Source organism: Ceratosolen solmsi, unplaced genomic scaffold, assembly GCF_000503995.2.
Source record: "Ceratosolen solmsi marchali unplaced genomic scaffold, CerSol_1.0 scaffold29, whole genome shotgun sequence".
NCBI lineage: Eukaryota > Metazoa > Arthropoda > Insecta > Hymenoptera > Agaonidae > Ceratosolen > Ceratosolen solmsi.
Genome location: NW_011948417.1, coordinates 11,645,763 through 11,662,621, shown reverse-complemented (window position 1 = coordinate 11,662,621; position 16,859 = coordinate 11,645,763). Strand labels below are relative to the sequence as shown.

Genomic DNA, 16,859 nt, shown 5'->3' with positions numbered 1-16,859 from the left:
AAAATTTTATATATCATATTATGATATAAGTAATGCATAATAGTATTTAGCAATTTTTTTCACGTTATAGAGTTTGAAATCCAGACTGGATTATAATATACTTGAACATATATGGATACATTTAATTTCGTATGTTAAATAATATTGTAAGACACATAATGATGCAATTATAAAAATAACAAAAGGATTAAATGGTAACGTTAAAAAAGGCATATAGAAATCGTACACTCTAAGAGGAATCAATAACTAAAAAAAATATATAGGAGGCATACCGATGACAAATTAAAAGTACAAATGGTAAGATATTAATAACATATATAAAAATAAAAACTAATAAAAATTGAAGAATCTGCAGATATTTTAATTTATAACTTTTTAACTTTATTTCACCCTCCTTCTTCTGGATCTTTTTTCTCTCATAATTAATAATTTTTTTAAAGCTTTGGACAGTAGAAAGATTATCATTGTCTTTGTATTATCATGAACGATATATCTATGATTTTATTTATCTAAAACTTTAATTATTAACTCAACAAATAAGTTCATCAATCAATATTTCCCTGCATGAGTGCTTGCACCCAATCCCATTACGTGTTCTTTAGACATACTTGACAACGACTTATTCGTGACCGCAAATTGCCTGCCTTTAATGTTTGCTTATCAGGTTTTTGAAACTGATCACGGTCTTCGATTGTTGCCATCCAAAAACTGAATTCATTTGAATAATAATGACAATGTCCTTTAGCACCATTACACTCAATAAATGGAGTGGCCCTGAAGTCTTCTAGACAAGATCCAGGGCTGGATAGTGACTGTCCACCACCTTGTGAACCTGCTCCAGTGTGCTACGCATAATTAAATGAATCAATTTAAAAAATTAATTCATATTTTGAATTATTTTGAAAAATGTTTTTTCAATAATAAATCTGTAATATTTATGATATAAGAAATTAAACAAAATTTACATAATTATAATTTTTATTTATACATTATAATAATTCTACTTGTCATTCTTATTTATAAAAAGAAACTAAATATTAATATTAATATTAATTATATTTATTAATAACCATAAAAATGTTTACAATATTTCGAAATAAAAAAAAAGAATATATTTATAAGATGCAAAACTTGTTATTCTAATAAACAAATAAAAGTGTTTATACTGTACTTATTTATTAACAACAAGTATTTATGAATGTAAAATTTGTAAAAAAATCTTAAAGTATTAAGAATAAATTGGAAAAAAATAATATTTTATAAAATAAAATACTTTTTCTTTATTAAAAAAAGGAAATTTTTAAAATATAAAAAATTAATTAAATCCTTTAAATTTACCTTTAAATAAAAAAAAAAATAAAATTTGACAAAGAAATTAATAAAGTTGCTTTAATCACATATAAATTAATTTTGTATGATAATATACACATAATATATATCCAATTTGAACATAAAATGGCTACTTATCAAAAATAAATAAAAAATTAATACAAACCATTACAAAGCTGTAGCCTATCCAAAGACCAGACCAACCATCTGGACATTCTGGAATACTAAGTGATTGACTATGAATTGCTAAAACATTTGCTGGCACTTCACATACAATACATCTACAATTACAAATAATCTTGTTACTTTAATATGGTTACAATTTAATGTATAATTATTTAATACGATTTCTATACATAACTAGTTTAAAAAAAATTAATATTAATTTTATTTCAGTACAATACGTTAAAAAATTTCAATGTATTTAATATTTATTATTAAATTATGTTTTTATTGAATTTTTATCGTTATATATATATAAATGATAAAAACTTATTTGCAAAATTAAAATTCATATTTATAGTACTTACTTGTATTTTTAATTTATTTAATTGAACTTTTAATTATAATACTTCTTTATAAATAAAAAACTAAACACAAAATAAAAATTATAACATTTACTTATATGCTTTTAATTTTAATTTTAATGTTAATGTTGTTAATGAACTTCTAATTATATCTTATAATTAATTTTGTTACACAAAACGCAATCATGATCTAAACAATCGTTACGAACTAGTCAGGAAAAAATTAAAATAATCTAAATAAAATATAACAAATATTCAAGTCAATATTACCTAGAAATATATTCCTCAATATCAGTTTCCTCAACTGGCATCATAGGGATTGGACTGTTAGTAGATAACCAATAGGATCGATCATTTCTGCTAGCGTAGTGGCATACACTATTTACATCACAAAATAAAAATGGCATCGTAGAAAATTTTCTTACACAAGAGCCAGCGTAACCTATTCATAAAATTTATAAAATGCAATTAAGAAGATCAATATAAAATACATAAAGTAGACTAGCTTCTATAGAAAAATGATTTATCTCTATTATATTTTTTTATTTCTAGATCATTTTTCAAACAAAAACTAATAATCCTGATGAAACATATACATACTAAATAAATAATAATTATTTATTTTTTTTAAATTGTAAGTAAAAATAATTTATTACAAAAATTATAAAATAATACCTAATATTTTAAATAAACATCTATATAATGCAAATAAAAAAATGGTAAATTACTGAATTTATGACTTATGATTTAATAGTTTCGTATTATTTACACATAATTAAATTTAATTTATACAAATTTTTGATAATTTTCTTCTTATTATTTATCAATTTCTCAATGTTAGATGTACAATTTTTAAATAATTTTATATATAATTTAATAGATATTATTTGTAAATTCTTCCATAAATTTTACAAGGGAAATGTGATAAAATTACAAAAAAATAGTTGCAATTTATTATATGCTTACAAAATTATAATTTTTGTGAAACTTTACATTTAAAATAAGTAATAAACTATTTTTTGAATCATTTTACCGTATACAATTCAACAATGAATAGATAAAAAATATAAATATAAAAAACAATTTAATACAAATAATAAATACCAATTACTATTAAATAAGCACCTATTATGGCATTCTAAAAATAATATAAAACAATTTATATTCCTTATAAAATTTTTACAATATTTTATAAATTAGCATAGGTAAAAAAAGAAAATATGGATACTAAGCATTTTTAATTTTGCAAAAAGGAATACTGATTTATTTAATATTTTTAAAACACATGTATATATTATATATATAATTATAAAAAATTCTATCATTTATAATTTTATATACAATTCACTTACATACAATCGTTCAATGATTAATTAAAAATTTATATTTTATTTTATCAAAATATATATTAATATTAAGAAATCACAAATAATAATCTATACCTAAATCTTGAGAGTGTGCTCTTTCATCTCCATCGGTGTATAAAAGACTATAACCTTCCCAGAGTTTCACGTGGCCTCGCTCACACTCTGGTACAGTTTGACTTTGACTGTGTTTTACAAGTAAAATCCCAGTGAGATAATCAGGAGAGACCTCGCATGGAAGCCCTTGTTCACCTGGAGCCCCTATTGGACCGATTGGTCCTGTAAGACCTATTGGTCCTGGAGCTCCTTGTACACCTGATAACCCTCTTAAGCCTGGTGGTCCTGGAAGTCCATCAAGTCCTGGTACACCTTTAGGGCCATCTGCTCCTGGTAATCCGGGGGATCCTACTTCACCTTTTTCACCAGGTAAACCAGGGGGTCCAATTGGTCCTACAAATGGCATTAATATATTTTTGTATATTTATTCAAATCAGATTATTTAGTAATAATTGATAAAAATGTCACCTGGGAAGCCTCTATCACCCTTTTCTCCTTGTTCCGTGGGTAAGGTTATACAATCTTCTCCTTTATCTCCTTTTTCTCCAGTTAAACCAATTTCTCCAGCGATACCAACAAGGCCTGGGAAACCTCTATCTCCCTTTTCTCCTGGAATTCCTTGCAAACCATCTTCTCCATTCCATCCTCTTTCGCCTTTTTCTCCGGGTTCACCATCCAAACCATCACGACCTTATAAAAATTATTATAACTTAGTTTTAAAAAATAAATTTATATTTTTAATAAAAGTATCGATTTAAACCTGGATATCCAATATCTCCTTTCTGACCAGGAGGACCGTAAAGTCCTGGTGGACCTTGATCTCCCTTTTGACCTCTTTCACCTATCAATCCAGGCATACCATCTATACCGGGGCTTCCATCTCGCCCAGGTAGTCCAGTAGAACCAGGAGATCCAACATCTCCTTTTATACCTTGAGATCCAAGTAAACCAGGAAAACCAACCTCGCCTTTTTTTCCTGGTAATCCAGGTAAACCTCGTTCTCCTTTAGCTCCTGATAAACCAGGAGCACAATCCCTACCGTGCTTACCCATAAGACCAGGAAGTCCTTTTTCTCCCTTTATAGTAAGGCCTATTGGACCTTGTAAACCATAAGGTCCACGATCACCTAAAATTATTGTATAATTAATAAATAAAATAATTTTATCATATATAAGTAAAAACGATCTTATTAAAACAAAAATAATAATAATACTTTATCTTTGAGTTGATAAATTTTCATTCTACTTGCTATTTTATAAATTAACTCAATGCAATATTATGTCTTAAATGAATTATCTATTAAAAATGTAGCTCGTTACGAATGTGTAAGAGTATTTTTCATCATTTATACTCTACGAAAATAAAATGATTTTGGATGTATGCAATAAGATTTTTAAAATTTATATATTTATTGAAAAACTAATATACAATAATAAATTAATATTTGTTATAAATGAAGTATTGTTTATTGCTATAAGTTGAAAATTAATAATTTGAGAATATAAACAATTTTGGATGAAGTACATTATTTTTTTCCAAAAGGAATTTAAATATATAAAAATTTTCAAAAAAAAATGATTATAGTAGATTATTTATTATATATATATTTACCTTTTTCTCCTGGAATCCTGAATTTCCTATATCTCCTTTATTACCCTTTTCACCAGTAAAACCTACAGGTCCAGGAAACCCAAAATCACCTTTTTCACCCGTACGTCCGGGATGTCCTGGTAATCCTGGTTCTCCTTTTTCACCTTTAATATTAACAGTTAAACCAGGAGGACCACGTTCACCGGGTTCACCAGGAGGTCCAGGATATCCATTTTTTCCTTCAAGACCTAAAAAATAAATATGTAATAAATTTGAATGTAATAAAAAAATTAATTTGAAATAGTAAAAAACATTCAGTTGGTATTCATTCATTTAACTTAACATGATTAAATCTAGCAGAACTTATTAAAAAAATTATTTCACTATACACATCATTTTCCTTATAAAATCAGTTATACAATTTTTACTGAAGCAAATCCAGTGTATTCATTATATTTAATTTAATTTAATTTATATTTAATAAAAAATACATGTATTATTTTGTTTAATATATTAACATAATTAATTATATATTCATATATTATCGGAATTGAAATGTTATATAAGTCTATAAATTACAATATATCGTTGTACAATAATTGTTGTAGGTATATTATTAATTTATATATTTAAATCTGTAATTTAGTAGTTCAATATTTCTCCTTAATTTAAATAAAATTAATATTAATTTTTTTTATATATTTGTAAAAAAAGTTTAATATTGCCATAATACTAATGTTTTATTAATAATTTTTTATAATTTAAATTGCACCTTCAGGTCCTTCTTCCCCTTTTGGTCCATCTAATCCAGGTCTACCAGAAACACCTTTATCCCCATCTAAACCAGGGAAACCCGGAATACCTGGAGGTCCTATATCACCTTTTGCTCCATTTACCCCATCTAATCCTGGAATTCCGGGTTCACCAACAGGACCAGGGAAACCCTGTAATGTTATTATTAATTTTTTCACTTTCTATATTGTTTATTCTAAATTTAATAATTACAAAACTTAAACTATTCTTTAAAAAAAAAGTAATTGTATATTTTACATAATATATTTATAAATTAAATTTGTAATTTAATTATTTTCTGTTATATATATATTTAGATAAAATACTAACAGTGTCACCCTTTTGTCCAATGAAACCACGAAGTCCAGTATCACCTTTTTGACCTTTATCACCTATTACTCCATCTCTTCCAGGTAAACCTGGTTCACCCTTTTCTCCAGGGGTTCCCATACGCCCATATCCGATTAACCCAGGTTGACCTTTTTCACCATCAGTACCATCACGACCAGGTAACCCTTGTGGACCTCTAATTCCAGGCATGCCAGGTTCACCCTTTTGACCTTTTTCTGATACTTGACCTGGCTCTCCTTTTTGTCCCTGTTTTTTAAATATATTTTATTAAGATTATTATTATATATTGATACATTGTATATAAATACATGAATATAAAAATTGAAATAATTTATAAATAACAATAAATATATGCTAATAACTGCTAATAATGCATAGTATCGTTTTATTTTTGTAGAATTAAAAAATTTAACTACTTAAAGAAAACATTTACTGATCTTTTTGTTTTTGTATATAAGTGCATTTTTCTTCCTTTTTTAAATAAATTAATTTATAAATGTATGCATGAATAAATTACATAAATATTGAATATTTTTATCAGGTAAATAACAATTGTAATTGATAACCAACATTTAATATTTATTTTTTCAGCGTTTACTAGGTTACATGAAGGTTTATGAAAATGGCAAGGGGTAATACAGGGGTTTTCCAAGTTGTATATTTACTTACCGGAAATCCCTGATCTCCACGATTTCCTTTTTCTCCTTGTAAGCCCATAACACCCATTAATCCTGACTCTCCAGGAAAGCCAATATCACCTTTTGGACCTGGTTCTCCAGGATGACCTGGTTTCCCATCCATTCCAGGCATACCAGGAAATCCTTGCGATCCTTTTTGACCTATTTGTCCTTTGAGTCCTGTTGTGCCATCAAGACCAGGTTGTCCTAAAAAAGAAAATAAAAAAATTGATTTGTTTATTTTTATATAATAAATTTATTTAAATACATAACTATTATGAAGCAATTAATATTTATAATATTTTATCGTATTCATTCTTTTTATAATTTGAATGATTTCATAATTTGTTTATTGTGACAAAATGTATTTAAATGAACAAAAACTTTTATAAAATAAAATTTTATATTATTAATATATAATAACACAAAATTAAAAATGATGAATTAAAAAGTACCTTGTAATCCAGGAGGGCCTCTACGCCCAGAGAATCCTTTAGAGCCATCAATACCTGGTACACCGATGTCACCCTTCAATCCAGGTAAACCAGGTAATCCAGTGCGTCCTGGTTCTCCAGGCAACCCAGTTTCACCTTATTTATCAAGATAAAAAATTTCTTAGTTTCTTCTATTTATATAATAATAAATAATATGTCTTTGTGATTTATTCGACCTTTCTGTCCAAGGGTTCCTGGAGTTCCTGTTATTCCCATTGGTCCAGGCGGTCCAATTGGACCAACATCTCCTTTTTCTCCAGGTACACCTGGAATACCATTTAGGCCTGGCTCTCCAATATCTCCTTTTTCTCCAGCAAAACCCGGTAGACCTGAATATCCTATTGAACCTTCCTTCCCTTGAGATCCTGATAATCCCTTATCACCTTTCGGACCTTGAGGTCCAGGTATTCCAGGACTTCCTTTCATAGAAATTCCAGATTCTCCTTTAATGCCTTTTAATCCACTCAAACCAGGAAATCCTCGAGGTCCTAAGTGACCTGGCTCGCCAGGAAATCCCATTGGACCTGTATTTCCTTTCTCCCCTCTAGGACCTGGTAATCCCCTAGGACCTGATGGTCCAGGTATTCCGATTGCACCAACTGGACCAGATAAACCCTAAATTTATAATAGATGTCATAAATAAAAGTAAATATGAATGAATAAGATATTATTATTCTTTATTTCTTCTTAAATAATTTAAATAAAAACTTACAGGTTCACCAGGATAACCTCTATCACCCTTTTCTCCATTGCGACCAGGAATACCCGGTTCTCCTTTTTGTCCCCTATCTCCAATTGGACCTTTAATAGCCTCTTCCAAATTTAATGGTGGACACATACCTAAGAAATATTAAAATGTAAGTTTATATTTGACTGATTTATTATTAATCAAAGTTAATTAAATGAAACAATTTAAAATGTTTTTATCGTGTAAATACTTAAATTGTATACCTGTATCTCCTTTCATTCCTGGAAAACCAGGTTCTCCTTTTTGACCAGAGTATCCGTCACGCCCTCTATCTCCTGTTTCTCCCTTGATACTTAACCCCATTTCACCTTTTTTTCCTGGTGTTCCAGGTCTTCCAGGTATGCAATCAGGCCCAGGAAAACCTTGATCTCCCTTAACATAAAATTAATTTTTCAATCAAATCTAATTAAATAAATTAAATTAAATTAATAAAATGCAATCGATCTATGTCATACCATATCTCCTTTTGGTCCAGGGAAACCTGGACTGCCCGCTATGCCCTTTTCTCCAATAGGACCTTCTAATCCAAGTGGTCCAGTTCTTCCTTCATCTCCTCTTTGACCCTTTTGACCTTTTTCACCTTTAAACTGTTCTTTAGATATTAAGCAATCCTTTCCTTTTTCTCCTTGTGGGCCTGGAGCACCAGGCATTCCATCTTTTCCCTGAAATTATTCAAAATATAAAATAAAATACATGTAAATTTATGATTGTGTGATTCATATTATTTAAAAAATTATGAATAATATTGCATAAATAATATATAAATATATACATACTCGCTCACCAGGAAGACCGATCGAACCAGGTAATCCATCAAGACCTGGTGCACCTATAAATCCTCGTTCTCCTGGTGGTCCGCGACCACCTGGCAGTCCGTCTTTACCATCTAATCCTCGATCTCCTTTTATTCCTTTAACACCGGGTAAGCATTGCGTACATTTCCCACCAACATCTCCTTTTTCACCAGGAATCCCGGGAAATCCAGGTATACCATCTCTACCAGGAGGACCAGTTTCTCCTCTTAGACCAGGTTGTCCAGGTGAACCTGGAATACCTTCTAATGAATCACCTGGACGACCTCGTTGTCCTCCATATCCTTTTTCTCCTTTTTGACCTTTAGCACCATCTCTCCCTGGAACTCCATCCATCCCAGAAGGACCCTGTTAGAATTAATAAATAATAAAAATTTGATTACTATTTTATAGTATTTGAAATATGAAAGTATTAATAATACCATTCGTTATTTACGTACAGAAATATATGAGTAAACTTTTGCTATCGATACATAAGTGTATTGAAATTTACTCTATTTTACAATTTAAATAAATATGTTTATAAAACTTACTATGATTGAAAGTCCCTTTTCACCCTGCGCACCTCTTGGGCCTGTTGGTCCTATTGATCCTGTAAAACCGCGAGGTCCAGCATCTCCCGGAAATCCAGGGAGTCCTGGTTCACCTTTATCACCTTTATCACCAGGCGGACCTTCAGTTCCAGGAACACCTGCTAATCCAGGACCACCTGTAGGGCCGATTGGCCCTCTTGGGCCTGATGTTCCTGGATAACCATCAGCACCTCTTAAACCAATGGGTCCTGGATATCCTCTAGGGCCTTTTTCTCCTGGTGGACCTGGTTGCCCTTTACCACCCTTTTTATAAAAATTATTCAAAAATTAAAATTTTAAATATTTTTATATTATTATAATGGAATAAATAGATTGTTAATTTTTCCCATATTCAAATATAATTAAATCTTATTCTTATATATGATATATGTAAAATTAAATTATAAATAATAATGATATTAATATTCATAATTTATTAAACAAATGATTATATCTTACACCAGGTGGCCCTGGAGGACCACGAAGGCCGGGTATTCCCGTTGGTCCATCTGAACCTGAATCTCCTTTTGGACCTGGTATACCTGGTAAACCATCAGCTCCATCATAACCTCGATCACCTTTACGTCCAGGTGGCCCAGGAGGACCTGAATATCCATCACGACCCTAATTGATTTAAACAATTAGGATCAACAAAAAATGATTTAAATATTATATTCTTTCTTCAAATTTTATATTTTACCGTTAATAATATTAAGTAAAATAATAATAAGTAAAATAGTTATTTATTTATTTAAAGTTTGTTATTACTCGAATTCCTGGTGCTCCAGGAAGACCCTTTTCTCCTTTCATTCCATTTAATCCAGGTAAACCGTTATCTCCTACATATCCAGGTTCTCCTTTTTGTCCATATGATCCTAACTCACCCTATAAAACTTTGTAATTAGTATTTTATTTATTTACTTATTTTACATATAATATAAGTATTTTATTTAATAGTACAATTATGGTTATAATTTACAAACATTATGTACCTTTTTAAAGAATTCAAATATTATATTATTTAATCATATTTCTAAAAACATTTTTATAAAGAAAATTTTTTAATAAATTAAGTGTTTATAATTTAATGTTTTATTTTATTAATAAAATTTTGAAATGACAATAAATATTTTTTCATTGTATTCAAATTTTAATTGATGATCCAATTTGTAATATGTATATATACATGTATATATATATATATATATATATATATATACTTTGTCACCCTTCGCTCCTGGTGATCCTATGGGGCCTATTACTTCTTCTGGAGGACTGATTAATGAATACGGATAACTTTCACCGGGTGGGCCAATTTCACCTTTTATGCCTTTATCGCCTTTTGATCCTTCAAAACCAACACCCATGTGACCTTTTTCTCCTTTTATTCCTTGTAAACCGGAAAGACCCTAATAAAATTAAAAATAAATAAAACTTAGATTATATATGTTTTAGTTTCAATTTATTTAATTTAAAAAAGTATATATAAGCAAGTGATATAAATAAAACATATTTTCATGAAACAGAATTTGTATCAACTCATGTTTACTTCTTTTCATTTTATTTTTTCATAGATAAATTTCAATTATAACAGCATAGAATTGGAAAATTTTTTTATTAAATATTTTGTTCACTGATAATTATTGTAAAAATTAATACAGTTAAATGAAAAAGTTATTAATAATTTATTTTGAATTAAATAACTAATAGAAATGGGAAACATATATAATATTTATCAATAAAAATAATAAACACTTATTCTTACAACTGGTCCTTGTTCACCCTTTGGTCCATGTGCACCAGGATGTCCTTGAGGTCCTGGTATGCCTCGCACTCCTTGTACTCCATCAATTCCAGGTTCACCTTTTTGTCCGGTTAAAAGTCGACCACAATGACCTGGCTCTCCTTTATCTCCTTTATTTCCTAGTATACCTGGTAATCCTCGTGGACCAGGTTCTCCTGGAAAACCGTGAAGTCCAGGAGATCCCTACATAAATGTATTATATATATATATATATGATTTGCATAGAGTTTAAATAAAAAATAAAAATTTAAGCTTACATCAGTTCCATTACAACCATCACGACCAGGCATACCAGAGGGTCCTGGAGCTCCCGGAATACCAGGAACTCCATTTTGTCCAGCATGTCCAGGTAAACCCATTTTTCCCTTTAAAAATATTGTTTAATATAATTACTATTAAAGTTCTTTTGTTAGTTTTATAGTTTGCAATATTTATATGTATTAAACAATTAATTTATAAATAAATTAATGAATTCATTAAATAATAGTTAATATTAGTATAGTTAATATTTTTCAATATATTTTTTTAATTTATGTAATATACTCGTTCTCCACGAATTCCTCGTTGACCTTGGGGTCCAGGATCACCTTTATCGCCTTTAGGACCTAAGAATCCTTCGACGCCAGGAAAACCCCGTTCACCTTTTGGCCCAATGGGTCCCATTACACCTGGTGGGCCCTATAATTAATATATAAATGATTTATTTGAAATAAATCTTATTGCACTTATAAAAAAATTATTATTGGAGCAGTTATAAATATGTACCAATTAAATTGTTACATTTAAATTTATATTTAATGAAAAGGAATAAAATTTTATATAAATAGTTTTTGAATTTGAAATTTACATATAGCTAAAAATATTAAATATTTATAAAAATATTACAAAAATTCATATTACGATATAAAAGCTTTTTCTAATGGATTATATAATAGCAAATGCACGTAAATAAGATTAAATAATTGAACATGTTACTCACCCTTGAACCCTTCTCAGCAAAACACTTAGGATAACAGCAGCTTGATCCATTGCATTTTTTTTCAATACCTGGAGCTGGGTGAATTTTATAACTATTGGAATAGCTCTGACCTTCATATTTGTCAACTGACTCATGCTGATCCCAACCAGAACTATGATCGTTTCTATCTTCATAATGATGTCGTTGATCATAGCTCAGTTGATCATCATAGCTGGACCTAGATTGACTTTCTTGATTGTAACCTTCATAATCATAGCCGGCTCCCCATGAGGTAGAACTTGAATAGTTACGCAGGACATCATTCTCATTGATCACTGGTGATAGTATCCCATATTGATCTCGATAGTTATTCTCGTATCCGTAGTCTTTACCGTCGTAAGACGTACCCGGTAAATCACCTCTTTGTGGATTTTCGTCTTCCTTATATTCTGAGCGTGATCTATTGTATGGATTTCTCTAAAGAAATGAGATATTTATAATGAAATTTAGTTTCCCACAATATAAGTTTTAAACAACAAAATCTTAAACAAAATAAATATAATTTAAATATAATTTATCGCATAGTGATAATGATTTTTCCTGAAATAATTTATTTAAAACTTTTACTTAAAATTATTAACAAATACTTTTATGTACTAAATATTCTTTTTTAGAAAAAGATGTTATATACTTTTCACAAGTAACAAAGAAGTGATAAAATAAAATTTTTAAATGTTTTTCATTAATAAGTAAATAACTTTTATACTTTAACATAAATTTTAATTAAATTTAAACATAATTTATTAATATTTTATTGTAAAAATTATAAATACAATATTTACTTAATATATTAATAAGAATACTTCTAAGTATTTTGTAAATATATATTTTATATGAAAACAAAGATCAAGAAGTTCTATATTGTTAAATATAATAAAATCTTAATAAATAAGTAAGTGTAATAGCATAATTTGATACAACAAATTTTCATAATTTTTACTTAAAAAATTGTATTAACAAATTAAAAATTAATTAACAAAATTTTTTTTTATTATGACTATCAACCTAATTTATTAAAAATTATTGTGCAATCTCGAAAATTTCATGGTAGATTTTTGAAAATTTGCGAAAGTTCGAAAGTTTATATATATATATATAAAACTGATATTTAAACATTGATTCAGTTTCAAATGAGAGCATAAATTTTAGGGATATTTATTATTGAACTATACGTATATAAACTGAAATTTTTTTATCATATATAGAGAAATATTTAATAACGTTTTTAGATTAGTAATGTTATTTAACCTTAAACATATGCTTACATAAAATTCATCTAATTGTATTAATTTAATATAGAAAAACAGCCAGAAAATTTTATCAACAAAATGTACAGTTAAGATTTAAAACCAATATAATGCAATAATATATATTAATATATTTTTATTATGATTATAATAATTATGTAATATAGTATAATAATATATTATTATTATATTATTATAATATAAAACTAAAATATTTATATAACTAGTAATTATATATATAACTAGTAATTAATGTGTACAAAAATTGTCAAAAACAATAATCATATTAAACAGCCCATCATTTTTTATAAAAATTAAATTCAGAAATCTCCTGTTTCATATAGTATTTAATGTTAGTTAATGTTGAATGAATAAAGCCATTAAAAATGTTGAAACTATACTATAATTGTACCATAATTTAAAAATATTTGTGTAAATAAGTTAATTGAAAATGAGGAACCATATTAATCCATTTGTATAAATATTTTATTATGGAAATAAATTAAATTACTTTTATAATATAATGCATTCGCTTCTAATGTAATCGTAGGTTTCTTACTTTTATTTTTTTAATATTCATTTTTGGGATTAAGAGTGTTTGTAAAATTAAATCCGTAAATCTTTTTTTTCACTAGTTACATAAAAAGTATCATTATAGTATATATGTAAAACAGTCTAAAGATTCTATATAAGATTATAAACAATAAGTAGAAAGAAAAGAAAAAAAGAAACTATTGATGACAAAATAGAATTTATAAAGAATACAAAATTATTTCTTAAATAAAAGTCATAAAATATAACATCTATATATTGACTACCTTAATAATATATATTTTTTATGGAAACATTATATTAATCCTTATTATTTTTTAATTAATATATACTTTATTTGCATCTTCAACTATCTAAAAATACATGAATAATTTTTACCTTTTTTTATTAAGAAGATCATTTCGTGTGTGTTCAATAAGCACACGTAATTTATTCATGAAATACACGAAACATATCGAAGACAAATTTTTGAGAAAATAAGTTTAAATAAATCTTATTATAATATACGATATAATGTATTATTATAATATTAATATTTATTAATTTACATTTACATCTATTTATATTTACCTTTACATCCATTAATAAATACTTTTGACGATTTATGAAATTGTAATTAATTATCTTCGAATATTTAAATCATTTTATAATTCATCCGAGAAATTGTCGAAACAAGAATTAAAATTTTTTTATAATAATTTATATTAAAAAATGGTGATTCATATTTTACAAATTAAAATTTTATAATAAAATTTTACAAATTTTAATCGAAACCAAATACGTTTGTAATTTTTTTATTTTTGTTAATATATTACATGTTAATTTATATTTCATTAACTTAATAGATTTCTATTAAATTTGAACAAATTAAAATAATATTATTTTGAATATAAATATATGGTATTCATAATTTACCTATATTAAAATAATAAGGTTCTCTACTTTTTCCATAGTGTTAATGTTAATATTTTATATGCATGTAGACAATTTAAATTACTGAATTTATTTTTAATAAAAACATTACTTTATCATTTTTAACAACTACAATCATTATGAAATTAAAAAATTATATTCTTTTTCTTTTATTAAAATATAAAATTTGTTAAGTTGTTGAATTCAATTTACATTATAGTTTTTATACAAAGGATCTATATTATATTTACTTTATAGATTTTTTAATTTATGTACAAGATGTATATTTCTTACAGTTATTTATATAAGATTATGCACCTAAAGTAAATTATAATATATATTTGTAAATATTACAACATATTTATTTTAAAATATTAGTTTATTATTAATAATTTTATGTATCTATGTTAAAAATAAGTACATATTACTTTTATTTTTCATATAAGTTTCATATTATAGAAATTCTGTAAAATTGTGCTATTTTTAATTGATTTTAAAGGACATTTTGATTGTATCAGTACATTTATACATTAACGTGCAAACACGAATATATTTTTCTTATTTTTCAGGGGTTTAATTGAATATTAAATATAATTTTCTATTGTAATTTTGAATATCTAGAGGAATGGAAAGTTCGTTTTTAAACTTTATACATATTATATCTTCTTTACTTGTACTGTATATTAAACAAATTCTTTCGAATGTACAATTTCGATCAAATTTTTCATAATATAAATTTTTATCGAACTATTGTTATCATATATATTTCTAATAATCTATATGCTATGAAATTTCAGACAATAAAATGTAAAAAAAATTCTATAGGAGATAATTATAAATTTTTAATTTACAATTATTTCATAAAAATAATTAACAAGTATTTAAACTAAATAATTTCAATTAACTAAAACCTATAAATAAATAAAACCAATGAAAATAAAATAATAAGTATAAAAAATAATAAGCATTATGTCAGCGCACTATTTACATTTACGATAGCAAATCATATTTGCTTTAAAATAGGACCCGTATCCATTTATGATTAATTGCATTCCAAAGTAAATTAAACTTTGATGACACGAAGCATCTGCATTTTTTTATGTAAATGAAATCATTGATATCGATTTTACTCTATGAAGAACGAAATATTAATCGCGTACTACATCCAGTCACCACCATTCTGAATCCTTGCTTTTGAAAATGACCGGAGACAGTACTATAATGCCTATTTGGAAATGGCTTCTGGAATGTATTATGTAGAGCACTGCAATCAATCTCGAAATTCAATCTGTTTTCCTTGTTCGTAATCGCGGCCAAAAATTTAAAGACGTACAAACGAACAGTCGATTAATCGATCGTCACTTGCTATGCCAACATTAATCTGTGTGAAGCAATCGGTGACTTCCACTAATTACGTCTTTCTTAACTTACCCCTTTGACTATAACAGCCAGGCACATCAGAAATGTAATAAATCTGTGAAGAAGATAACGCCTCATTAGTTTGTCTAATTTTCTTCTATTTGTTTTTCGTTTTTTTGTATCTTTTGTTTTACTTTTTTTTTAACTTTTATGTTATGTGACTAAATTTTACTATATTAGAAGAAAAATTGTATCGATCAACAGGCTCCTTTTTTGTAATCTGTTATCAATCGATTATGCATCCATTAAGCGTTTTCTTTATATCATTCATTTTAGACGAAAAAACAATTAGAATATATTACTATTTCTATTAGCTTATTTGAATATGTTTGAAGTTCTTTTTAAAAAATCTCATTGTACTCTCATAATGACGTTAATATCAACATAACACCAAAAGGATGAAACATTTAGTTCACAGTAAAGAGACTAAAAGATAGAACTAAAATGAAAAAGCATTGTGAAAAAAACTCACCGCACTCCCAACCGGATCATGATGATCCGCCAGGTGAGTTTTTATGTGCCAACGTTCGAAAAGCTATGGCAATTTCCTACTGCCGAATAAGCTAAACTTCGATCTATCCTCCTCTATCGATG

The 16,859-nt window shown here is 26.9% G+C and overlaps 1 protein-coding gene across 1 annotated transcript; it reads right to left on the bottom strand.

Moving 5' to 3' along the window:
• Positions 1–400: 400 nt before the first annotated feature.
• On the bottom strand, positions 401–16,847 carry Col4a1 (Collagen type IV alpha 1). The gene is made up of 27 exons (XM_011496838.1): positions 16,738–16,847; positions 16,278–16,320; positions 12,097–12,552; positions 11,661–11,795; positions 11,375–11,482; positions 11,079–11,300; positions 10,534–10,722; positions 10,082–10,198; positions 9,773–9,937; positions 9,275–9,577; positions 8,706–9,089; positions 8,385–8,591; positions 8,133–8,301; positions 7,894–8,021; positions 7,358–7,796; positions 7,143–7,277; positions 6,680–6,894; positions 5,990–6,256; positions 5,640–5,811; positions 4,889–5,115; positions 4,590–4,629; positions 4,038–4,403; positions 3,746–3,967; positions 3,299–3,670; positions 2,127–2,298; positions 1,496–1,610; positions 401–845 (listed from the first exon to the last, which is right to left on the bottom strand). The coding sequence occupies exons 1-27, from the start codon at positions 16,755–16,757 to the stop codon at positions 588–590; spliced, it is 5,646 nt and encodes a 1,881-aa protein (XP_011495140.1). The 5' UTR covers positions 16,758–16,847; the 3' UTR covers positions 401–587.
• Positions 16,848–16,859: the final 12 nt, after the last annotated feature.

Bases quoted from the DNA above. Each gene is read 5' to 3' on its own strand.
- Col4a1 (XM_011496838.1), bottom strand. From the start codon at position 16,757: ATGATCCGGTTGGGAGTGCG. The intron at 8,302-8,384 runs GTATGACATAGA...TTTTATGTTAAG, and splicing joins CTGGACCAAAAGGAGATATG to GGAGATCAAGGTTTTCCTGG. The intron at 5,116-5,639 runs GTGCAATTTAAA...TTTATTTTTTAG, and splicing joins AGGGGAAGAAGGACCTGAAG to GTCTTGAAGGAAAAAATGGA.